General features: G+C 41.6%; 1 protein-coding gene across 6 annotated transcripts in view; it reads right to left on the reverse strand.

Moving 5' to 3' along the window:
• The window catches only part of CNTNAP4 (contactin associated protein family member 4), a gene marked incomplete at its 5' end in the record, with an annotated part of 290,283 nt that overhangs the window by 213,206 nt on the left and 50,143 nt on the right, over positions 1-26,934 (reverse strand). For all 6 annotated transcript variants that reach the window (XR_013843755.1, XM_079996016.1, XM_079996015.1 and 3 more), the window contains one exon: positions 20,106-20,216. Coding sequence is in view for 5 of the 6 variants with exons in the window: in XM_079996016.1 (XP_079852142.1) it covers positions 20,106-20,216 (111 nt within the window). The remainder of the gene's footprint in view (positions 1-20,105; positions 20,217-26,934) is intronic.

The raw sequence follows: 26,934 nt of genomic DNA on the forward strand, positions 1-26,934 counted from the left end.
CTTTTTTCTGCAGCTTGAGGGTCCTGGGAATAGACTCTTTGTTTTTAGCACTTTTTCTGCTGGCAGATGTTGTACATTGCCCATCTTTTACTTGGGATGTGTTTCAATTTTTTCTTGTAACCTGGTCCTAAGACTCAGGTTCAACCTCCCCCCCCCCCCCCCACAGTTTCACCATTCATCCTAACTCAAGTAACTGAATTTACTACCAAGCACTGGGAGATACTCAGTGCTAGTCCAGCTCAGAGTAAACCAATTAAAAGATTGCTAATTTGGGTTCTAGCATCTTAAAAAGCAGAGACATCACCTTGCCAACAAAGGTCCGTATAGTTAAAGCTATAGTTTTCCCAGTAGTGATGTATGGAAGTGAGAACTGGAGCATAAAGAAGACTTGATGCTTTTGAATTATGGTGCTGGAGGAGACACTTGAGAGTCCCATGGACTGCAAGAAGATCAAACCTATCCATTCTTAAGGAAATCAGCCCTGAGTGCTCACTGGAAGGACAGATCCTGAAGCTGAGGCTCCAGTACTTTGGCCACCTCATGAGAAGAGAAGACTCCCTGGAAAAGACCCTGATGTTGGGAAAGATGGAGGGCACAAGGAGAAGGGGCCAACAGAGGACGAGATGGTTGGATAGTGTTCTCGAAGCTACCAGCATGAGTTTGACCAAGGTCCATGGGGTCACGAAGAGTCGGACACGACTAAATGACTAAACAACAACTTGGCTTCATTCTGCTCCAACCCAGCGAATTTAGAACATCTGAATACAGTGTAGGTGAGGCTGTGACAGTCGCTGCCCATAGTTGGGAAGATTTGGGGCCTCTTGTGAACTGTGAGCATAGGTTTGGCCTGATTATTATTATTATTATACTAAGTCTACAGGTCTTTTAAAAGATCTGAATTGAGTCTTTGTGGCTGCTGGAAAGAGGTGTTAATGATAAATTATGCCCATTATGAACCTGGTAGTTCATTTGTTTTGATAGAACTTCTATGCATGCGAAAATAATTCCCCTAACCAATTAGAAGCCATTTTCAGTCAACAAATATAGGGGGGGGCAAGCTTTTGGGGTGAGCATGTAGCAGTGTTTTGGCATTTATGTAAACTGCTTTGGGTGAGCATGTTTTGATTATTTAAGTCTTTTAAATATAAACATAAATACAATACAACTTCCAAGCAGGGTTGAGGTTTCTCCCTTTGTAGGAGTTAACCACTGACCCAAATATTCCCCATTCTTGGAAAATGAGATTACAGAAGAATGGTTTTAATTAAGTTACATTATACAAAGTTAAAACTCTGATAACTTATGAAGCTACCCATATATTGCCATGTAATCCCACTTTAGAAGTTTCCAAGTATGATTCTGTTAATGTACCATGGGACTGCTCAATTTGCCTACATAGCTACTTCAATTATCTTTATTTCTATTAGGCTGAATTCAGATAAGGTCACTGTCGAACCAGCAAAATGGTTACAGAACAAGGAGGAAACTTACAGTTAAATGACTATATTTTTCTACTTTACATTCTGTATTTGGGGCAGGAACAACAAAATATTTCAAAATTCCCATTAGTGCAGCAAAGTTTTAACTTGGGCCATAGATTTCCCTTCAAACCCAAGGGAACTGCAACCTCATTGGATGCCTCATGGATCAGAATTCATGGATTCTAGTTGATATAGCATTACAGTGGTATTAATAAAGAAACCCTTCTGGCTGAGAAAAAGCATTAAAGTAAGCAGTCCAAGGGAGCTGAGAAATGGGATAAATAGAATGTACTTCTGGCTAGCCAATTTTAACTTGCCACCGGCAGTAGTATGAATCTCGTCAAAGTCACTGTATTGATAGATCATGCTAAAAGCGTAATAGAAAATGCAATTGAGCTAGACTAATGTAACTCCAGCAAATATCATTGCAACTTGCTAGATTTCCATAACCGATACGGCTGCTATTTGGAGGGGTTAAATTTTCCATATACATAATGCATCCATAAAGATAATGAGAATTAGCTTTTATCTTTATTTCATGTTTTTTCACCAAACTTTCCGCAAGCAGCGATGAAAGCTAGAATTAAAATGACGTTACTTTTCTCACACCAGAGCACATACTCTTCCCACACTCCCTGCCATTATTTCGCTTCTCATAATGCTGGATAATCCTCCAGTTCCCCTTTTGTGATTTCCTCAAATGCCGTTATGTTTATGGAATTAAATCAGACAACTTCAAATGCCAAATGAGAATTTTCATGGACTTATATTTGCATTATGTAGCACCAACTTTATTGCAACTGTTACATTACTAATGCACTAGCAAGCAGGCCATGTTTGACTGCGCTACATTTGAAAATTGTGCCCATATACATACTTGGATCCTCTTCCACAGATCATTATAGCCTCTTAGGCTTAATGACAAATTATAATGGACAGCACTCAGCAGGGCTGAAATTGCAGAACACACTGTAAGTAAAAAAGTCATAATATTTACTGCATATTCAAGTTTCTGCAGATGCCTGTTATTAGTTTGCTAAATATGCCTACTACTGAGAGGAACAGAGGAATCCCATAGAACTTTAGTTGACTGTCTTTAAAAATTAATTTTAAAACCCAGGGCTACTTCATACAATTTTGCAGAGAAATTAAGGCTGCAGTACTGCCACACAAAGTTGCCAGGAAGAAAGTTCCAGTGTAGGCATGCACAGGTTTAGACCATAAATTGCTATGTTTGAAAAGGGTTCAGGGAAGCAAACTCACATCAATTATCGTATTTTTCGCTCCCTCCTCAGGGAAAAGCCCCCAAGAGCCGTGCACCCTCTAAAGAGCATGCAGCTTCTGTGGGCTTTTTTATGAGGTGGTAGAAGGGACTTCCCTTCTCCCTCCTCGGGAAAAGCCCCCAAGAGCCACACACACACTCCACCCGGCTCTGTAAAGGGAGCACTGAGCAAAGCCTGGGATGAATACAGGCTCTGCTCAGCACTCCTTTTAAATAATTTTTTTTCCCTGAATCCCCCCACTAGAAACTAGGTGCACCATATGATCAGGTGCACCTTATGGAGCAAAAAATACGGTATATTGGCTGTGTTAGCTCACATAGATCAGAGGGTGCCAAATGTTTTAGACCCTTGAGCGCACTTGGATTTTGGAGTGAGTGCATTTCATTCCCCACTTCTCCTGATCAGATCTCCTCTCCACCGCCTAAGACATAGAAGCAGAGTGTGAACACCCACACACAGCGTGAACACAGTGGTACCTCGGGTTAAGAACTTAATTCATTGTGGAGGTCAGTTCTTACCCTGAAACTGTTCTTAACCTGAGACACCACTTTAGCTAATGGAGCCTCCTGCTGCCGCATGATTTCTGTTCTCATCCTGAAGCAAAGTTCTTAACCTGAGGTACTATTTCTGGGTTAGCAGAGTCTGTAACCTGAAGTGTCTGTAACCTGAAGCATCTGTAACCCGAGATACCACTGTACCTTGCTTTTCCAAGGGATTTGGGTGAAAATCAGATCCAGGAAAATAAATCTGTGCCTTGAAAAGCATGCAGAGCTGAAAGATCATCACTCTTCCAACTTCCTCCTTCAGCTTTATGTACTTTTCAAGGGAGAGAAAGCTAACTACACTCACCACTTCATGACCAAGTGGCAAGAAGTATGTTTTTGCTGCAAGACATGCCAGAGGGCCAAGAGCGGTAGGGAATTCCCAGTCAGGCTGCTACTGTCATTGTCCAGCCCGCCCTCCAGGCACCTTGGGAAACCATATCCATGAACTTTGTCACTGATTTGCCTAGGTCCCAGCGTAGTAAATTATACTACGAAGCAACATGCTTCATCTGGTTTAAAGTTTGGATGACTTTAAAAAATACGAGTATACTTGATATCGAGGGTTGAGACAATGGCACAGCTATCTGGGACATAATAAAGTGAAAGATCATAGAGGATTCCTCAATCATATAATTAGGAAAGTGTTGCAGATCACATTTTCATGCTTCATGGACTACTGCAGTGGATTGTCTCCAACTGAAGAAACCAGGTCAGGAAGGCAGCTGCTGGGAGTGGAGCTTATGTGTGTCTTCTGCCTGCCACCCAGCTACGAATGGTGAATCAGAGAAAACTCATGTGACCTTGCAGCCATCCTTGCGCTGCTGTGTCAGTTACCCACAGGAAAACTGGAGGTCCTTCCTCTCTCCTTCACCCCACATGAGATTATATGGGTAGCATAATAATTTTCACACCCCACAATTTTCTGAAATTTTGGATCTGACTCTTCTTAGGTGTTGATATCTCCTTGCATTTTCTAAACTATTCCCACTGGGAAAAGAAGAGAAACTTGTCTGAATATTCCATATTTCCTTTTTACCACCTCTGTTAAGCTGCACGTCTTAGATAAACCTTGTAACATTTCTGCTTTCACGTTTCCTGTTAGTGGAGCTGTTCTGTGGCAAAAGCCCATGCAACCACTTTCACCTCTCATAAACTACTCAAATGACCAAACTAGAGTATATTTAACTTAGGGCATGTTTATAGGCATGCCTGTTTATTAGGCTTTACCCACTGTGCTTCCACACCTATGCTTAGAAACATGCTCAAAGATGTTCAGATCTTTCCTTTCACTATTTCAGGGGCACAGAACGTTTCCAAGCTCGTTAGCACAAACTGCCAAAGTAGCAATTATTGTCTTCTGCTGCAGCAGAATGCCAAAAAATGGAAAGGAGAAGAGCCAACTCTCCATTTGTCATCACAATGTGTGGAAATACGATGTTTGTGTGTGGAAGGTTCGAGGTTGCAGCATAATTCTTTACATTTGGATTCAAAATTGAGCAATTCATGGATTTCCTGTTTGATCTAAAATCTAGTTCAAAGTGCATTGAACTGGATTTTGAACCAATTTTATGATGTAGTTTCGCAACCAAATAATATGCTGATGTTAGGGGAAAGTGAGCATAAAAATCCATGTCTTAGTGAAAACAACAAATATAAATCCCTAATATTATGGAAAGTTGCTTGCAAAAATGTATATATTTAGGATAAATTTCCATTAGAATGCTGAAGAATTTTCATGAGGTTGTTTTAAAAAGAAACTAAAATGGACAGAGTCATCCATCCTTACTACTGTATTGCTCAGAAAGGCACTCAATCCTCTAGATAATTTTTTCAGGGGAAGCGGAGGCTGCAAAGAGAAGGCAAAAAAACTCTTCTGTTTACTTCTGTTCCGATCCAAGCCATTAGCTGCTACAAAAGATTCTATTCCACTAGAATAAACAGGTTTACATAAATGTGAATGATGTATTTCAGGGGCTTCATGAACTCAGTTCACAAGCCACAATGCTCAAGTTGACAAGGTGATGACAACGTAGTTGTGCACACTCAGAGGATGACCTCCAAACCATCCTAAATATCTTTGCAGAAGCTTACGAAAAGCTTGCCCTAGTGCTCAACATCCAAAAAACTAAAGTGCTGCACCAACAAGCACAAAGCAACCCATCTGCAGTGCCACAAATCCAATTCAATGATGTAATGTTGGAAAGTGTTGATCACTTCTCCTACCTGGGCAATTATCTTTCCACAAAGGCCAACATTGATGCTGAAATCCAGCATCGCCTGAGCTCTGCCAGTGCAGCTTTCTCCCAATTGAAGGGCAGAGTGTTTGAGGACCAGGACATTCGTAGGGAAACCAAATTGCTTGTTTACAAAACTATTGTACTACCAACCTTAATGTATGCTTGTGAAACATGGACCGCTTATAAACACCATCTCCAACTCCTCGAAAGATTCCATCAAGTGTGTCTCCAAAAAATTTACACATCACTTGGGAAGACAGGAGAGCTAATGTCAGTGTACTGGAAAAAGCAAAGATCACCAGTGTCGAAGCAATGATTCTTCAACATCAGCTTCATTGGACTAAGTCGTGTGAATGCCTGATTGCCATTTGCCAAAGCAACTACTCTATTCTGAACTTAAAAATGGAAAGCATAATGCTGGTGGTCAACAAAAGAGGTTTAAAGACTTTTTCAAGGCAAATCTTTAAAAAAAAGAAAGTATAAACACTGACAACTGGAAAACACTGGCTTGTGAGTGCTCCAGTTGGAGAACAGCCTTTACTAAAGGTGTCGTGGGCTTTGAAGACACTTGAACTCAGGATGAAAGGGAGAAATGTGCTAAGAGGAAGGCACATTTGGCAAACCCTCACCGTGATTAATTCCTGCCCGGAAACCAATGTCCCCACTGTGGAAGGACATGTGGATCCAGATTTGGCCTCCATAGTTACTTACAGACACACTGTTAAAACTGTGTTCATGGAAGACGATCTTACTTGGCTACGAGTGATCGAAGAAGAAGAAGAGAACTCCACAGCATCACACAAAAATATGTGCTTCATGCATACATCACTGATGTGTTGTTACTGGATATCTCAATTTGTGGATTCTAAGGGTTTTCTATTCTCCCAGTTCCTGTAGGCATAACCCAAAAGCCCCATCACAACCTCTGAAAAAACATGCGTACCAGATTGTTTTTTCTCCTAGAGATTAACAGCTAAAATCAACACACAGGGCAACAATGGAAACTTGCCGGCCACTGCGACAGGCAGCAAAATTGAAAACTGAAATATCAAGATCACTCACAAGATTTCCCAATGGAAGAGGCAGTTATGCACTTTAAGAAACAATTAGATATTTGAAAGCTTTTATACAGTCATTAGAGTCTACTCCGTCAGTAAAAGAAAACTCCTCCGTCTCTGCAAAAAGACTGCTCCCATCCTTGAATACAAATCCATCTTTCATTCCTCAACAGGAAAGTCAATCATTTTAAGAAGTATAGTAAACAGTGCAGTGAGATGTGAAACACAAGGCTTTATTGTGTCATTTCTTTCTCAGCTCTTCCTAAATTGCTCTCACATGTTTGTACTTCCAAGCCTGCCGCCTTTTCTCAAGGTCAAGTTTACAAAATGTCAGTGATGTCCGTGTGAAATGAAATTGCAAGAGGCCTGGGGAACAGAAGTGCAACACGGACTTGGAGTTTCTGAAATTGGTCCCATCACATAATGCTTCCTCAAGGCTCAATATCAGCAGCAACAGAAGCAGAAGCAAGCAGCTGTCTGGTAATGAGGCAGAACAATAAATCATCACTAGAGATGATCAGACAACTGGTATGAAGACACGGAAAGGAGGTTAGCACTAAAGCTATATAATTAAAAGTTTGGTGGTTTTGTCTCAGAAAGGTCTTCTAGGCTATTAATTTGACATCTAGCTACAGAATACTCTGCAAGTAGCCTCTGGATAACCCTAGTTTCATCATCCAGAGCAGGAGTACCATCTGTGGAAGTCAAGCTCCAACCCTTTCAGGTCGATGCATTTATTAAATGTGCGGAGGCCCTGTCCTCTTTCTCAAGAATATGGTCACCCTAGTCCCTGCCTGCAATTTCGCACCCCCCAAAAAAAAAAATATCTGAAAAAAACCCAAGTATTCTTCAAGTCTAAGGGTTTTTGCACAATGCTGCATGATGATTCAGAAGAAGTTACCACCACCACTTCAATGTGGTACTAAGTACCCATTTTTGCTGGTTCATTCGACACCTGTGACAACGAGAACCTAGTTTCAGCAGCTTTCTGTCTTGTCAGTATTCAACCCTTGTTCTGTAGTTATAGGTGTATCAGTAGATTCACAGCCATACCATATTTACTCCCCAGGGCTCTTTTAAAGGAACCTTATGGTGTCAGTCCCACACACTATTTTCCCCTTTTCTTTTCTTTTTGCCCTGAGCACAATTAATTGTGTACAATTACAGGTACTTGTGTTTCCTGAAGCAGTCCTGCAAAAGGATCTTCTTGGTGATGATGCCAAGATTGTGGAATTCCCTCCTGGAAGAGATCCCCCAGATTCCCTTTCTTCCCTTCAGTTACTCCAGCAAACTTCTAAAACATGATCTGTTCTTTTATATTTTTTACTCTAAAATTTAAATCAAAATTTTATATCTTTGCACTGCTATCTTTTTGATGTTTTAATTTAATTCCTGCCATTTTTAGTTGTGGTAATATATGTACTATTTTCTATTCTTTTGTATTGTTTTGATGTATTTCTATATTCTTATTATAAGCCACTTTTATTGCTTTAATAGGAAAAATGGAGAAGAATGATAAACTAAACTAGTTCAATTAGATATGCTATAGTGTTATCTTATTCAAATTTGTAATCTTAAGCAGTGGAAGTCATTTCTGCTTTTTAAAAAAAGATTATCTCTATTTATTGCCACGACTAGATTTAAAATGAAAAGAAAGGATGGTGTATTTCAGTCAAATAGTGACCGCTTCAACAAAATGGTGTACAGTGGAACCTCAGTTTCTGAACATAATTCTTTCTGGAAGACCGTTCGACTTCCAAAACATTTGAAAACCGAGAAGCAATGTGCGGATGGAAAAATCCATTGAGAAAAAGAAAAACATGCTGCGAAAAGCAATTCAACTTATGAGGTGCGTTTGGAAACGGAAGCAATTATTTCCGGATTTTCGGCATTTGGCTTCTGAGACATTTGGCTTCTGAGACATTTGGCTTCTGAGACACTCAAAAACCAAGGTTCCACTGCAGTATTATTCTGAAATCCTCCCCCCCCCCATATTGGTTATTTTTAATTCAAAGGCACACTTCTGGGAATAAAGTACACGATATATCCAGAACTAGCCTTACATTTCTGAATTTCAGATTAAATACTTCCTTTCCTTCAACAGGCTTATGGGTGCTCCCAAGAGTTAATTAAACATAAAACTGGAATCAAACTTACCATTCCTAAATGAAGGAGAGATTCTGAAACTGATAAGATTGGAAGGATAATTTATGAGAAGGGCTTTAAGCCACAAAGAGCTGAGGCAATATTTTAGCAAGAAATTAAGCATCCGTTCTAGGCAAACAATCTGACACACCGATATCGAATTCTCAGTGGTTCATGTGTGTTCATCAATTCTTTTTTATGGAAGAATCATGGAGAAAGTGTGGGTGGTGATGGGGAGCATTAGATTGCCTTTAAGCTGTTGGCAGAACAGTTTGAGGCTACAAGCAATTGTGGTAACAGGGTTTGTTGCATAAGCCAGTATTTTCTTTCATACCAGCAAGTTCTCTCTGCTGAAGATGGACAAATTGAAATTGAAATACTTTATTGCCACTTGTACAACTTGTATACAGTGAGATTACATGAGCATTCCCCACTCAACTCTTAGTCGTAATTCCCCTCGTTTACTGACGCACAACCACCAAATCCAAAAGTCAGTTGCCCTGTTGTTATCTTTTCAGTCAGCAGCCTAACAGCCCATGGATAGAAGCTGTTCTTTACCCTGTTGGTGCGACTAATCATGCTTCTATATCTTCTGCCTGAGGGCAGGAGATCAAGAAATTGCCAGCCAGGGTGTGAATCATCCCTGAGTATTTTCCTCACTCTCCTGAGGCAACTTTCTTTTGCTATTTCATCCATCAGATTCACGGGACAGCCCATAATATCTTGTGCTGTATTCACCACCCTCTGTAGGCACTTCCTATCAGTTGATGTCAAACCAGCGTACCACACCGTGATGCAGTATGAAAGGACACTTTCTATTGTCCTTTATTATCCACTTTCTAATACGTGGATTCTGTTTTAAACCTGTGCACCCATCCATACCCTAACATTCCTGGATCACTACAAGGCAGAGTACCTTGGGAGATCCTATTCTCATTTGGACTTTTGCAAACAATGTTATATACAAGTGACATATTTGCCAGTTCAGCTGCACTGATGGCTCCCTCCACCCCGAACTGTAAATCAGGCACATCTGCAACAACAGTATTATTGTTCTATAAGGTGTGGTTTCACGCAGCCTTTCTATTTTACCCCTCCCCTCATTTCTCCCTCTCTCTCCTCCTCAAAGTTAACTTCAGTTTGGATATCAATCAAATACTTTCTCAGACTGCTTCATGCAGCAGTGACCCTAATGAAATAAATAACTCTTTTTAGTACTGAAAAGAATTGGATCTCAGGGGCTTTATATCAAAACTATCTCTGTAAGCAATTTCATGGTCTGCGGTATAGTACATGCATGTATTATTAAATACTTTGTATATATATATTTAAAAACTTATTTCTGGTGTTTCAGCTCCTATTTTTTCTTTCCCGTGTTATGATCTACTTTTCTTTTCCCTTCCTAAATAATATTTCAAGACCAAATGCTAATTGCTGCAATTCTTCCCATGCTATCCCCCATATAACACATTAGAACGGGCCACTGGGTTCCTTACTGAAAATTGTTTGCCCTAAATACACATTAATAATTTTAGTTTAAGAATTATGTTTGAGTGGTGGGCAGAAAACTTTCCCCCTTTTTTCTAAACAGTCTAGAGACCAATTAAATGCATCTCTAAATTGCTGACTGAGATTTTTATCCACGGAGTTCTCTTTTCAGACCTACCTAACTCAATACTTTCCCTGTTGCCTGGACTACTTTACAGCTGGAAGGTTTTTCTTCAGCACTTGGGAAATGTAATGAAGTGGATGTATATTTTATAAATGCATATATTCATATACAGCACTGGTAAGGGGAAAAAATCCTGGGGTGCAGGGATTTGCTCCACTGCCCAGCTCATCGGGGTACCAGTCCCTGTGGGTCTCTCTGGTCAGCAAAAGGAGTCTCCAGACAAGTTAAAGAAGCAAAACAGCAGTCAGTAGACCTGATCCTTATTTGTTGCAACAACGTTCAAATACACAAAGAGTGGGAACCCCAAGCATGGGGTTGTGTGAATCTCTCCCCATTTCCCATTATACATTTTTCAACAGCATCATCAATATATCACAAATACGTCACAAAGTAGGAGTGTTTGTGTTAGAACCCAATACTAAGAATTTATCAAGAATGTATAACTTGCTGTTGAAGTGGAATACATTAGATGAGACAGTGAAGTCTGCTATGGTTAAATGGGCACAGGACATAGGTCATGACATTATGTTTGCTGACTGGGAGCAGTTATGGACCACAGGTATTAAATTTACGGCATGTAACGCCTTACGAGAAAACATTATGAAAATGATTTACAGGTAGTACATGACCCCAGTCAAGCTTGCGAAGATTTATCATTTGCCCAATAACAAATGTTGGAAATGTAAAGAGACTGAAGGTACCTTTTTCCACCTTTGGTGGACCTGCCCAAAGATTAAGGCCTTCTGGGAAATGATTTATAATGAAATTAAGAAAGTGCTTAAGTGCACCTTTAACAAGAAACCAGAGGCATTTCTCTTGGGTATGGTTGGCCAGCTGGTGTCGAAGAAGGATAAGAATTTCTTTTTGTATGCTACTACGGCAGCAAGGATTCTTCTAGCAAAGTATTGGAAGACACAAGAGCTACCCACGCTGGAGGAATGGCAGGCGAAAGTGATTGACTTTATGGGATTGGCAGAAATGACCGGCAGAATCCGCGACCAAGAGAAAGAGACTGTGGAAGAAGATTGGAAGAAATTTAAGATGTATCTTAAGAACTATTATAAAATTGAGGAGTGCTAAAATGCTGAGGGAAAAGAAGACGTAGAATTGCAGCGGAAAATTGTGTTTAATTTTAGGGTGGAATTGAAAAAGAGAATCAATTTTCATTTAAATTGGTTAAGAAGGGTTGCTGAATAATGGTTTAAAATCAAGGATGCAAAAAGGGAAAGGTATGGGGAAGTCCGGGAAAAGAGGGTTATGGAAACAAGGTTAAGAAAAAATGATTTTTTGTATTTGTTTTTATGTTGCTTTTGTTTATGTTAAAAATTTGGAAATTAATAAAAATTTTATTAAAAAAAAAAAAAACAAAGTAGGAGTGTTTGGCATGTAGAAACATGATTCCATAAAGCCTCTCCTCCTAACAGAGGGGAGGTGTTGTGAGCAGGAGCCGGTTCCCCGTCAGCAGGAGGGCATCTTTGGCCCCCTGCGTCAGCTTACCTGGCTGCCGTGCCGCGCCTGTAGGCCAGCCAATCAGGCTAGCTTGGGGGCGGGGTTTAGCCGCATTCAAGCCGTGGCAACTCCGTGCCCTCATTGTGCGCCCAGAAGTCGATGGATCACCCTCCCTCCCTCCCTCCCTCCCTTTAGGTCATATCTATTCTTCTGACCTTGCTATGGACTTTGGTTGGTTGCCTTGGTTGCCCAGGGGGCCTGGTAGGAATTTTTACCCATTTGTTTTCATGGTTTTCCGCCTACCTCGTAGCAATTCGTCACAACTTTTGGGCATTGGCGGTTAGGCATTGGAATAAGTGTCATGTGTTGGAGGATTGGGTATGGCCATCATCTACCCCTCCTCTTTTGGGTATTCTGTTAAAGGAATCCGGCAGTCGTGGATCCTGTCCAATGCCCTGCTGGTGGCTAGGGCCATGGAACGACCCCCAGTGACCTCAGGGGAAGCTTCCAGTTGTATTTGCATCAACAAGCTTCTCCCACTAGTTGTTAACCTTCAGATGACTCCCCACTGAACGGGGTGGAGTCATGTATAGATTGTTTGATCCAATGCCTAAGCCAATACCACTCACATGCTGTAACCAATAAAGTTGTGGCCTTCTTTAGCCCATTAACCTAAAATACATGTGTCCCTGTGTCTTATTTATCTCTAAGTGGGTGGTGGGTCCTCGACTCACAACCCACCCATGTCAATAACCCCAGTTCCCAACACCTTTTAACTATGCTCTTCCCCAAAGAACAGTAAAAGTATTTCCATATCCCCCTAGCTGCAAGGCTTTCCAGTGCTTCTCCTTTGAAAGTATCAGGATTCAATCCACCAATCTGATGGATTTCTGTCTGGGGTATGTGCTGCCCTTGATCGCCTCCTGCCTCCTATTGTGAGGCTAAGGTCACACCTTATAGAGCAGCAAGGGGTATGTGACCTTATGCTTAAGGGATTATGGACACTGAAAAGGATATATCAAGAGCTCTGGCCAAAAGTTTCAATACAAGGAATAATTCCTGCTCAAGAGTTGAAAAGAAAAACATGTATATTCTGCTAAGAATAACAGTTTTAAACTAATAGCAAATTTAAGTACAACGTATAAGTGCGACAGTTTTAACATAATAGTAAATTTAAACACAACGTTTAAGTGCAAAAATAATGTAGTTTCAAATATGCAGTAATATAGTATAAAGGTAAATAAAATACCAATACACAACAATTGTTTTATACAAGTCTCAATGGCAGTCAAAAAGAGTCCATATTATATAAAGTCAGAATAAAGAATCAAATAGGGCCAAAAAGAAGTATCCGGAGTATAAATTAGATGTACGACTCAGTAGTGGTGACCAGGACAGGGCCCTGTTTCGGAGTAAATGCCTTCTTCAGCTCGGTTTTTTAAGAAATATAAATCTGTTGGAAGTCTGTATCATTCAATTCTTTTGTGTTTCTTATTCCAACATGCGTCTTAGATAAATGAATCCAAATTTTCTTGCGTTTCCCTGTGCGTTTTTGAAAATTTACTATTATTTTAAAACTGTCGCACTTATACGTTGTGCTTAAATTTGCTATTAGTTTAAAACTGTTATTCTTAGCAGAATATACATGTTTTTCTTTTCAACTCTCGAGTAGGAATTATTCCTTGTATTGAAACTTTTGGCCAGAGCTCTTGATATATCCTTTTCAGTGTCCATAATCCCTTAAGCATAAGGTCACATACCCCTTGCTGCTCTATAAGGTGTGACCTTAGCCTCACAATAGGAGGCAGGAGGCGATCAAGGGCAGCACATACCCAAGACAGAAATCCATAAACTAATAGCAAATTTAAATAAATTTTAAATAAACTAATAGCAAATTTAAACACAACGTATAAGTGCGACTGGTGTCATAGGGGAGGAGACTCAGACGGGACTTCGCCGATCTAGGGTTTAAGACGTAGGGCTGCACGCTGTGGCTTTGAAATGGAAACTGAACTTCAATAAAGACTTTTGTACATTACCACAGCCTAGCGTTGGTCCTCTGTGAGCTGGGACCTAGAGGCAGCTCTGACACTTTCTATTTTCTATTTTTCCTGTTTTTTTGTATTTTGTATTTTTGTTTGAGAGTTTTCTTCTGTTTCTTGTTTTACTATGCATTTTTGTATTTTTGATTTTGTAAAATCTTAATAAACATTACTTTAAAAAAAATGAATGCATAAAGTCCCAGGTCCAGTCCCTGACATATCCAGGGATAAGCGTAAAGGCCTTTGCCATCCTGTGTAGACAATACAGAGGTGGATGGATCAGTGATCTGACTCAGTATAACACAGCTGCTTATGTTTCACTACAAACAGATGGTCATATTCCACAAGGGAGCGAGGCAGGCCATAGGAGTCTCTAAAGCATCCACTCTCTCCGATTAGATGCTCAGACTGAGGAACAAAGCCTGAGGGCTGCAGTTATATAAAGCCAGCTTTGGGATGGGGAAAGAATTTTTGTTTGGTTTACGTTTTGCAGTGAACTGATCCGGTCCGACACTCCCAACCTTGCATGTGGATTGCAACTCAATTCCCCATCACATTAAACACTTCTCCAGATTTTTCAAGTGCAGATGCACACACAAAAATGTGTGTTTCGTTTCAAAGTTGCATACAACAGGTGGGTTTTACAGCTGAATGCATTGAAAAGCATGGGGAAATGTCTGTTTTATTTGCACATGTCCACTCCCTCCAGCAGCACAGCACTGCAGCCCAAGAGCTACAACTGCAGTTCAAGCTTCACCATACCCCATTCATCCTCCTCGGAAGTCTTGCATCTGCCCAGCCCACCAGTCAACAGAATTTCCAGTCTGAGATAGATTGAGTTGGGGATGTTCCTTCACCTACTCTGCACTGAAGGCTGGGAGTAATAAATGTGTAGGGGTGGGTGCTCGTAAAGAGGTTAATTTGGTCACATCGTTGGCAGGATGCCTAGGAAGAACTAATGTGGGTTAAGGGAACATTTGAGCATCCATTGGCACCTTTGGCTACAAAGGGTATTTTTCTGGAGACCAGATGCCCTGGCTTGTGGGTCCCTTGGCTGCATTCACATGACAGCTTATTTCATTTTCACATTTCCCAAACTGTTAATTTCCACATTATATCTGAGCTTGCACCATTTCTGGAACCAGAGTGGAACTATGGTGGAAGATAGAACAAATGTAGCACTCATTTCCATATTATTTTCAAGCAGGTCTCCTACCCACCCACCGGGAACATGGAAACGAAACTTGCAATATATTCCACTATAGTTCCAGATGTAACTTTCACATCATAAGGAAAAGTCATGAAAGTGGAAGGAACAGCCTTAATCTCGACATGGAACTTCCTTGAGGCTTGTCTACCACACCTGACTGGAGTCGTAAGAGATGTTAAGGGCAGGAAGACTTCTGTTCCCTGTATGGTAAGACTCAAGGTTAGGTCATGCCTTTTGGCATGGGTAAGGAGCAAGTTTGGGAAATGTTGTAGAAATGAAATAAGCTTATGGGACGCAGGTGGCGCTGTGGTCTAAACCACAGAGCCTAGGACTTGCTGATCAGAAGGTTGGCAGTTCGAATCCCCTTGACAGGGTGAGCTCCTGTTGCTCAGTCCCTGCTCCTGCCAACCTAGCAGTTCAAAAGCACGTCAAAGTGCAAGTAGATAAACAGGTACTGCTCCGGCGGGAAGGTAAATGGCGTTTCCGTGTGCTGCTCTGGTTCACCAGAAGCGGCTTAGTCATGCTGGCCACATGACCCAGAAGCTGTACGCCGGCTCCCTTGGCCAGTAAAGCAAGATGAGCGCCACAACCCCAGAGTCGTCCGCGACTAGACCTAATGGTCAGGGGTGCCTTTACCTTTACCTTAAGGGGTTGGCTTCCCCAAGGGTAATATTAATTTCCCAAACTTCTCATTTCCCCTACAGATGTTATCAATATAAGAGGCCCTAGTTCAATCCATTTCAAGTTCCAAGTCCCTTTATGGCTGGTTGGGTCACAAAATGCACACAAAGGGATGGAATAGCACACAATGGTACAAACAGGGTTCTTATGATATGCAACAGGATGGAACAGACCTATGTTTGAGTGACAGTGAGACTGAACCAGTGACTCAGCTCATTCCTAAACCAGCCATCATCTTGTTTGCTATCCAGTTTGCCTGGCACAGGTGGGCTGGTAAACTGCCATAGAACTTTCTGGTCATTATTTCATTATTTGGGTGAGGCTGCAGAGCAGCAAGCATCAGGCTAATAGCTTCATCTGCCTGAGATCTGTCTTGTTGCTACCAGACTATATACATTCAGTTCCCCGGCACGTATATGCATCTAGGCATTTTGCAATTCCTTACTGATCTGTTTTTAAAACTTTGACCTTATTTGAAGAATTCCAGCTGTGAAACTAGATTAGTAATTAATTTGGAAACCTGATCAGGACACCTACTAGAGAAAAAATGCACCGACAAAATGCAATTACGTTTCAAATTCACCCATACATTGCAAATAGCATTTTCTGCTTTCTCTAGAGTTCTTTGGACGACAATTCTCACAATTCTCCCTATGGATGCAGTTAAAGAGCTTCAAGATTATTATCCAATGCAATGGACTATCCAAAGTCTGCAGTGTGATCAGACAGGGGGAGCATATCATCTAAAATTGCTTCCACTTATATTCATGTTTAAATATTTAATCATATAGATATCAAAGGCAGAACATAATAAAATTCATTCAGAGGATGAGCTATATAATTAATGTTTGGAGAAATATTTAGAGAGGTGACTCAGCTGAAGGCTTGATCATTCTGGCAATTATGAGGGGGGAGGGGAAATAGCATTTAATGATTTTAATTCTGAATGTGCTGAGGTCTTTGTCTCCGTGGATATTAATATGCAGTGGTCTGTGTCTGTGCCATTATACCTTTTTCTTTTACTAATCGTTTATTTGGGATTCTAACATTTCTTTTTTGACTCTTCCACGCAAGAATTCTCCTTACATCCTTCCCTTCTTCACCCAACCCTCCTTCCCTCTCCACCAAAATCTTCACACCAGTTCAAATAGAAACATTTAAACAAATGCTAATACAAAAAGAGGATTAAACTAGGATAGAATAACTTCTTTCATCATGAATATTACAAATACAGTGGTACCTCAGGTTACAGACGCTTCAGGTTCCAGACTCCTTTAACCCAGAAATAGTACCTCAGGTTAAGAACTTTGCTTCAGGATGAGAACAGAAATCGTGCTCTGGTGGCGCGGTGGCGGTGGTAGGCCCCATTAGCTAAAGTGGTACCTCAGGTTAAGAACAGTGTCAGGTTAACAATGGACCTCCAGAACGAATTAAGTTCTTAACCTGAGGTACCACTATAACTAACAAAAAATAATAACACTAACTTAATGGAGAGAGAAAATCAACATTGCACTCCGTTTCCCATGTCACTGGGATAAAGGTAAAGGTAAAGGGACCCCTGACCATTAGGTCCAGTAGTGACCGACTCTGGGGTCGCTGAGCTCATCTCGCTTTATTGGCTGAGGGAGCCGGCGTACAGCTTCTGGGTCATGTGGCCAGCATGACTAAGCCGCTTCTGGCGAACCAGAGCAGTGCATGGAAACGCCGTTTACCTTCCCACCAGAGAAGTACCTATTTATCTACTTGCACTTTGATGTGCTTTCGAACTGCTAGGTGGGCAGTAGATGTCATTGGGATATTACTCAGCAAATAGTTCCAAGAATCCATTCCAACAGATCTTTTCCTTATGCAGTTTGCTAACTAGGAACTTCACATGTGCTGCCTGAAGATCTTGCATCCAGGAGGTCTTGCATCCATCCCTCAGTATCCAGTGAGATACGTGGAAGCAACACAATCAGCGGGGCAGAGACACAACACTAGCTTCCTTGCAGATGGGCAGATGGGTCACTTTCCAAGAGAGGTTGAGGTGATGGAGATCATAGTGTTGTGTGAGTGCACCAGCAGCCTCAATCTAGCACTTATCCCAGTGCACCCACACTCCACCCAGAAAGTGACCGCAACACACTTGCCAGCAAGCAGGAGGGGAGAGAGGTCTTGGGCTTAGCTCCTGTTTGCAGGCTTTCCTTAGGCATCTGGCTGGTTGATGTGAGAAAAGGATGTTGAATGTTTATCTCAGTGAAGGCCTTACTTGGAAAATCAATACAACCCAGGTGGTTAAGAAAGCCCAACAGAGGCTCCATCTCCTCAGAGTATTGCGAAAGAACTATGTCAATCAACATTTGATGAAAGTGTCCTTTCATACTTCATCACCGTGTGGTACGCTGGTTTGACATCAACTGATAGGAAGTGCCTACAGAGGGTGGTGAATACAGCACAAGATAGTATGGGCTGTCCCATGAATCCGCTGGATGAAATAGTGGAAGAACGTTGCCTCAGGAGAGTGAGGAAAATTCTCAGGGATGATTCACACCCTGGCCGGCACTTTCTTGATCTCCTGCCTTCGGGCAGAAGATACAGATGCATGATTAGTCGAACCAACAGGGTAAAGAACAGCTTCTATCCGTGGCAGCTAGGCTGCTGACTGAAAAGATAACAACAGGGCAACTGACTTTCAGCTTTGGTGTGTGTGTGTCAGTAAACGAGGGGAGTTGGGGGTGCTCATGTAATCTCACTGTGTACAAGTTGTACAAGCGACAATAAAGTAAAGTAAAAGTAACTAGATGGACCATTGGTCCGATCCGGCAGACTCTTCTTATGTTCTTATGAAGCTAGCATTGTGACTCCACCCAGGGGTGCAGCGTGGGGGAAGGGGCTGCAAGGGCAATGGCCCTGGGCAGTTTTTTTCTGTGGGGATGCCGCTCATCACGAAGCGGTTCGGGACGGGCAGGGAGGCATGAGGAGGATGCAACAGCCATGCGGCCTTTGCTGCCCTGCCAGCCCCGAGCCACTCCAGTGGCACAGTTTGCAAGGACTGTTTGTTATGCCCCCGCTCTGCCACACCGCTGACTCTACCCTTGTTTGTGGGTTTGCGGGTTATTTTCTACTAATGGAGTAAAACCGTGACCCTGTGGGAGCATTGCTTCTGCTCTTTCTCCAAATCCGCTCTGCTTTTTTTGTGGACAGCGTTGCAGGCAGGCATCAGGGCAGTGATTGACGCCCCCTTTGTCACTGTCTGGGCCATGTTGGCGGAGCTGGGCAGGGTCCTGCCCAGGTTTGGCCCCTCTGACCAAACAACACCAGCGGGAGGCATGGCCATGGGAAACTTAAACTGTGACGTGGCCAGGAAGCCGTCCTCTCGCGCCCTTCGCCAGCACGCTACTGTTACTTTACAGATATGTGACCCTTTGAGACATTTAGAGTATTTATCTCCACACTAATTCTGGTTAGGACTTTTCTCCAGCAAGTTGTTACCTTCACAGTAGATGAATTAAGTCTGCCTACAGTTACCTACCCCTCCAGAATTCATCATCAGGAAATATACCTAGACACTCAAATATTACAATATTTTTTGGTGGATTAGTTTCACATTCAAACCAGCACTTGACATTGTGTCCAAATGTGACAAACTATGGTCTGATCAAACCATAGTTTGCCCCAGCATCACATAAAAGGATAAAGCCCAACTTTGTGATCATGCTTTGACCAAACTGTTGTTGTTGTTTAGTCGTTTAGTTGTGGAGCCTCAGCTTCAGGATCTGTCCTTCCAGTGAGCACTCAGGGCTGATTTCCTTCAGAATGGATAGGTTTTGACTAAACTAGAGTTATCCAAATTCAGACACATATGGCAAACAATGGATTGATCAAACCAGATATTCATTGAGCTGTGCAGGTGAGGGAAGAGGGGAGGAAGCAAACAGCAAAATACTCCAAACAACTTGAATGTCATGCCTTTCCAGTTTTTAAACTTACAAATTAAGGAGGCTTATATAATCCCAGGCAGTTTGCATTAGTATATCATTATCATTCTGATTGGCCTACCAACCATTAATATTAGAAATAAGTGGTGATCTGGTCCTGTGCATTTGAACAGTATTCTAGTTTCATGCTCTGTGCTTGGCAAAGCAACCTAACACTGGATAATAAATGTCTGGTTCATAAAAAATTATATTGGTATATGCCTCAACCACAAAAATTAGAAAATATTGACAAATGTGTTCTTCCTATTTTGCAGTCTACACAAGACACCATACTGTTCATTTGTCCTCTTTGGCAAACATACAGCAATGAAGTGAGAATCCTTACCGTCTCTTCGATTAAGCCTTGCAAATCCTGGGCTGTGACTACTGGACAGCTCCGTTGAACTACTGAACGATGATTGAGGCAAGGCAGACACCAGCTGATCGTGACAATTATCTGTCAGAGAAAAACATCATGCATCAGGCTCGTGCACTTAAACAAGGACTGCTGAAAACCATAACTAAAACAGAACACTGGCAAACATCAAAATTGACCTTGTACTTTTCTGATCACGTCCCCACAGTGTGTGTCTTGGGTCTATTATAAGTTCCAGTCCTGAGCCGGCACTTTGTATTTGATCAATATTTCATCAGATTACCATGGTGTAATTTACTGGATTCTCTGACTCTTTCAGTGCCCCTTGTTCTAACTTAGCTTTGAAGACAGACTTGATAAATGGACGGGAGCTTACTAGCTATTATTTACGACCAGAACAATTGACACCTGCTAGTTCAGCTTCAGCTTGAGTAACACCCAGCAATGCCCTGTACATATGCCATATATATCGTTAGGTGTTAAAGTGCTATCACACTTTCAACGAACAGCTATCTCTAGAGAATTTTTGTAAAAAGAAAAGCCTGCATTAAGAATAGATGAGGTACTCAGCTAAGTGGGTTTTTTTGTTCTGCCAGGCTGGTTGTTTTTTTGTGGGGGGGGGGAGGTAATGTTTGTGATGTAGAAGGAACATGAAATCATTATCAGGCAATTATTAGTATGCAAGTCTTGGGCTTTTAACACAAAGCAGCAACAGTGTTTCAGAAAAGGGGATTTAGCAGCAGTTCCCAATCAATGACGCATAAGCAAGCAGATTCTAATCAATATTTCAGGATGTTAAATCCTTTTCCAGCCTGATTGCTAAACAGGACAAGCATTCTTTCTCCATTTATATCTGCAAAAAATAAAATAAAAATAAAAATAAATGAGAATCAATAGCTGCTCTAGTTTTAGCTGAAAGAAAACTGAATGGAAACAGAGAGAAAAAGGCCAGGAAATGTTGCCCTGATTAGGCCCTGCTGGCATTTGCTGTTTAGTAAAAGCAAGAAAATTATGTAAAACTTCTCTGTTGGAAAAGTAACCAATAGGTCCAATAAATAGCGCTGGATGGGTCAAGAGTAGTCTCTTTGGTTGCACTCAGCAGAGTAAAAGAGGATCAATGCTGAATCTTGCCTTCTACCAAGAGATGTGTTCAATGAAGCTATAAGGGTTTACAATATCACATCTGCCTTTAAAGAAGGAATTAATTCTAATTCATTGAGCATCCTATCCAAAGCAATAATTTCTTAGGGAGCTAGGAAAAACGAAAACAATTATATCCATAGAAGAAATCCTGATGAGAACTATGAGTGCTGGTTCTTTCACAATATCTGCACAAAGGGGTTTCAAGCACCTTCGTTCTCCCTTCTCCCTAGAGAGGTTGTGGTCATGCAAATCAGTATGTAGAGTTTTTATATTTACACTGAATTCCTATATTCACTTTATTTGGGTAGCCTCATTTTGTGGCTGTTTACCTAGGGTGCACAGAGTCTGCTGGGATTTTCCTCGGTACAAGACCTTTTGGAAGAACAGTGTAAGAACTGCGAATGAAGTAGCCCAGTATTCTGTTTCCAGTGGTGGCCAATTAGTTGGCACTCAAATGAATACAAAGCTAGAACCATCAGCTTCTTTATATATATAATTTTTATTAAATTTTCTGTTTTACAATTTAAATTACTCATTTTGCATCCTTAAAATATGATTGACTTCCCTTCTTCTCTTTCCACGGTTCATTTTGCATATCATAAATCCCTGCATATTTTACAAAAGCTATACCATTCAGTATTCCATTACTGCATCCATCAAAACTTATTCACACTATTGAATTTATCTTAATAAAGGTAAAGGGACCCCTGACAATTAAGGGACTAACTGCCAATCCTTACCAAATTGTGACAGTTGCTACATGGTAGGTGAAAACCAAATGGCTCCTCCAATTTGCCAGATGGAAAAATTCCTACGGGCCTCCACTGCAAAACAGGGGACCAACAATGTCCATAGCAAGGCCAGACGAACCTAAGTAAAGGGAAGGTGGGCAGGGGATCTGCTGCACAAAGGCAAGAGAACCAGCAAACAATGTGCAAAGTATAATAAGGGTTTCCCAGCCACCCCCCTAGCCAAGCGATTGGCTTTAGGGCCTAAGTGACTGGAAAGCCACCAACCAGAGTGAAGCAGAGCTTAGCCCCGCCCACACAGGGTGGTGGTGGGGGCTCAGGGATCCGATTGCAATGCGATCCCTCAGTGAAGAGGAATCGATTTGTCATTTCAAAACAATATGAGAGATGGGAGTGAGAATGGCCAGAAATGAAAGGTTTGTAAGGCCAAGTATAAGAGAGATCAGCAAGGTTGATATGCGCAACTGATATCAATATCCAACCAAATTCCTGGCTGTAGCTAAAAATAAATTCTTAAAAAGCCCCCAGCACCCGTGTCAGGGAGTCTTGGTAACAAACGAGAGTAGTTAATTAAAAAGATTTATTGCAAAAAAAGCCAGAGTTCACCAGAGCGGTGAGCACAGCCATCCACCATAAATCAAAGATGTCCCTTCTAAGGAGGGTGTTTCCGGTGAGACCAGAAACAGCCGTTCTTCCTCTTGTGATGTATTCTGTCTTGAAGACCCCCCCCATATGCCTAGACCTTGGGCTAAGAGGGTCAGCTTCCACCCTTCCACATTCACTGATAATGTACTTCTGTGGCCCTTTCCACTCTCTGAGCTGCTTTTGTTTCATTTTGTCCTTCACTGGCATGCTGGCAAGCTGCCGGCTGACTCTCCGCAACTCTGCTATCAGCTGGCATTCCTAATGGCGGGGGAGAGTTGGCTATTGGTTATAATCCTCCTGTCTTGCAGTTAACCCTCTCTCTTGCTGGCTACTTCCTTCCCTGGGAGCTGGCTGCAAACTTCCCTTGGGGGCTGGCTCATTCATGACACCCAGGATAGTGATATTGACAGCCAAATCATCATTTGCATGCATCAAGCATCGAACCAAGCAGAGACAAAGGGGGCTGCATGCATTCCACAAAGTTGTGTCTGCTCATTGGGATGCTGATCTGCAAGCAGCGGCAGAAAAAGCTGAAGCAGACTATCAGACTTCGGGCCTGAAGAGTGAACAGGTTGCAAAGTTAGCTCAAGCAGTCTTCAGGGGGAAAGAAGGGTGGGGGGAAAGAAGGCAGACAGTTGCTTGTGGTACCAGCGGTGCCAGGGGCTGATGGAGCGGTATATTGACTTTACTTATAATAGTAGCAGTTTAAAAACCAGATGTCTGCAAATGAGCAGTGCAAGCCAAAAGAGGGAAATGAAGAGAGAACATTGCATGGGAGGAGAAAAGCTGAAATGCAATTAAAAGGAAAGGCCTGGGGGAGATGAAATGCAGACACAGGAGAGTGTAGATCAACATATAAATAAATATTGGCCCATCAGCCAAATTAAGGCTCATTCACGTTATCTAAAACCTAATTCCACAATCTACCGTAATTTCAATGCAGATTTAATAAAAGAGCGGGTGCGAGATTTCTCAAAGCAGCATGGCGGCAAAGGTTGCAGATGCAAAATGAGGAAATGATTTAGCTCTTTCCCCTTTGGAATTCAGAAAGGATTACGATGATGCTTGAGAGATTTGGCATCCGCAGCTTTCAAATAAAATGAAGTCTGTTTACACTCAGAATTTCTTGCTTTGCCAAATCATGCATTCTGGACCATGCTAGAGGCAAGAATCATGAGCACTTTCCTAATTTTAACATACTCTGGAGTAATTACATTCATTACTACAGAGGAAATTATTTGGTATATGGTATATGCACTTACGTGGGCATAAGCCCCATTGAACTCAGTGAGACTTACTGCTGAGAATATATGCATAAATTTGGACTGTTCAACTATAACAGTATACAAACACATCATTTAACTCGGTGGAACTAATTTCTGAGCAGACCAACACAAGATGGGGTAAGGAGTTGTGGGTTCAGGCTGTTTTTATTCTTGTTTTTATTATGTATATTTTTATTGTATTTTTATGCTGTGAACTGCCCTGAGATCTATTGATGAAGGGCAGTTTACAAACAATAAATAACAACAGTAATATGTTTAGGTTGGGACTTTGTCAGCACTGTTTAGTCTAGCTAAACTAAGATCATTTCCTACAATGTAGGAATTATTTATTTTTATTTATTTATTTATTGCATTTTTAACCCACCTGACCCTTCAGATATTGTCAGACTCCATTCCTATCAGCCCCAGACAGGATGGCCATTGGTTAGTGATGATGTGAGCCATACTTCAGCAATTTACGCAGGGTCACCAGTTCCCTATCCCTGCTAAAATGTCCATTCAGAATTTCCATCAAAATCAACAGTTCTTATTTGTGCATCCATGATTTCAGCCTGAGCCTACATATGCTGGAAGACTAAAGAAAAGATCCACACAGATGTGTATTAGGTCTAAAGGTAAAGGACCCCTGACAGTTAAGTCCAGTCGCGAACGACTCTGGGGTTGCAGCACTCATCTCGCTTTACTGGCCAAGGGAGCTGATGTTTATCCGCAGACAGTTTTTCTGGGTCAAGTGGCCAGCATGACTAAGCCGCTTCTGGTGAAACCAGAGCAGCACACAGAAACGCCTTTTACCTTCCCACCGGAGTGGTACCTATTTATCTACTTGCACTTTGACATGCTCTTGAACTGCTAGGTTGGCAGGAGCAGGGACCGAGCAGCGGGAGCTCACCCTGTTCGAACCGCCGACCTTCCGATCGGCAAGCCCTAGGCTTAGTGATTTAGACCACAGCGCCACCTGCGTCCCGCAGTATTATGTCTAGATCAATCTTATCAGGTCCCTAAATTTATTTTTTACATTGTAAAACAGTGCCATCTCATGCCATGTGTAGTTTGCACATTTATAAACTAGAGAGCAGCATTGTCTATTTAGCATTTACTAAGACATTCAGATAATAAATATTTAAGATTAAGACAGATTTTTCTTAAGGTGGTTGGGAGCTGTAAGGTTAACGTAAAAAGGTAAAGGAACCCTGGACGGTTAAGTCCAGTCAAAGGTGACTGTGGGGTTGCAGCGCTCATCTCGCTTTCAGGCCGAGGAAGCCGGCATTTGTCCACAGAGAGCTTTCCAGGTCATGTGGCCAACATGACTAAACTGCTTCTGGTGCAATGGAACACCATGATGGAAACCAGAGCACACAGAAATGCCGTTTACCTTCCAGCAGCAGCAGTACCTATTTATCTACTTGCACTGGCGTGCTTTCGAACTGCTAGGTTGGCAGGAGCTGGGACAGAGCAACGGGAGCTCACTCCATTGTGGGGATCCAAACCACCAACCTTCTGATCAGCAAGCCCAAGAGGCTCAGTGGTTTAGACCACAGCACCACCTGCGTAGAGCTGTATGCAGCAGTAACCAAATGACTTGAACTAAGTGGACTATTGTAATAACTGAAGGCCTATGCAGGCATTACAGCTCTTGTGTTTATCCCACGCTTCTCCTCCAATATCCACACATATGGTCTCAAGGCACATGAGTCAACCACTGTACTGAAGCTGGCTTGCACCCAGATGGTTGACTAGCTGGGAGTCACTTATATACCACCTTGTGTCCCAAGATACAGGAAAAGCAGGAGAGCAATGCAAAAAATAAATAAAAACAAAATGCAACATCTGCATTTCTAGCTCACATATAATTCATATTCATAACAGTCATTTTCAGTAATCACGAAAACACATGGGAATCATTGATTTTAATAACGGTCTGTATACTGTCATTTTTTTTCCTAAATAAAAAATGGTGGACATGATAGTCTGGTAGGAACTAGAATACAATTGAAACAGATAATGCAGCATGACAGATTAAACTTCTAATTTGTTAGCAATACAAAGCATTTCCCATCAGATACTGGCTATCATCTTAAAACATGCAAGGATGGCTCTTGCCGACTGTCTAAGATAAACAAAGCATTCTGTGTAATAAGATAACCTCGGTATTTGGAATATTCAGGTATGAAGTCATTTTTTTCTCTCTCTCTCGGGGAAATTTTAAGTCAATTCACTCTACATCAGATACCAGAAGGGGTCTTTAGAAAGCACAAGTGTTTCTCCCATTGAAGACAGTGGTAAGACTGGCATTGATTTTAAAGAGCATTGATTTTAAAGGAGCTGGATTGCATCCAAAATGGGTATTACAGTGTGAGCAGAATTTAAAAATAATTGCTCTTGCTATGTGATACGGCCTAACCGAACTGTGTACGCTTGTGTGGTTTTTAGAGTAGCATGTGATGCCACGGTTTAAGCCATGCTTATTTCCTGGAAGATTGCATTCCTGATCTCAGATATATACATAAATTGTGGCAGTGTTGTAGTGGGGCAGGCAGGGGATGACTTTTGCAACGCTCAGAGTCACCATGATATTGTTTTGAATATCCCGGGCCTTAGCACTAACACTGAGAATAGATTCTGCTATTCCTTCACTTGACTTTAACCGTATTCCTAAACTTTAATCCACATTTTCCCCTGTAATATAGGATAGTGCCTACAGTAGTTTGAATTTTGCTATTAAAAAGCAATACCATTGTTTTTTGAAGCTATAAATCACATCAACGTTACCTTGTGGAGAATAAGGAGATAGGTTAAATGGTTCATTTCACTTTTACCAACATGTGCAAACATTTTGTGGGCAGGTAGGAAAGGTTAATTCAATATGTAAATTCTTAGAATACACATGCAGTGTATTAATAGTATGGTAGTAAAACAGTAAGACCTTGAAAGAGAACACAATAGGGCTTATGAATAAATTAATGGAGGTAAGATGGG

Source organism: Podarcis cretensis (assembly GCF_951804945.1).
Source record: "Podarcis cretensis genome assembly, chromosome: 11".
In the NCBI taxonomy this organism is placed as follows: Eukaryota; Metazoa; Chordata; class Lepidosauria; order Squamata; family Lacertidae; genus Podarcis; species Podarcis cretensis.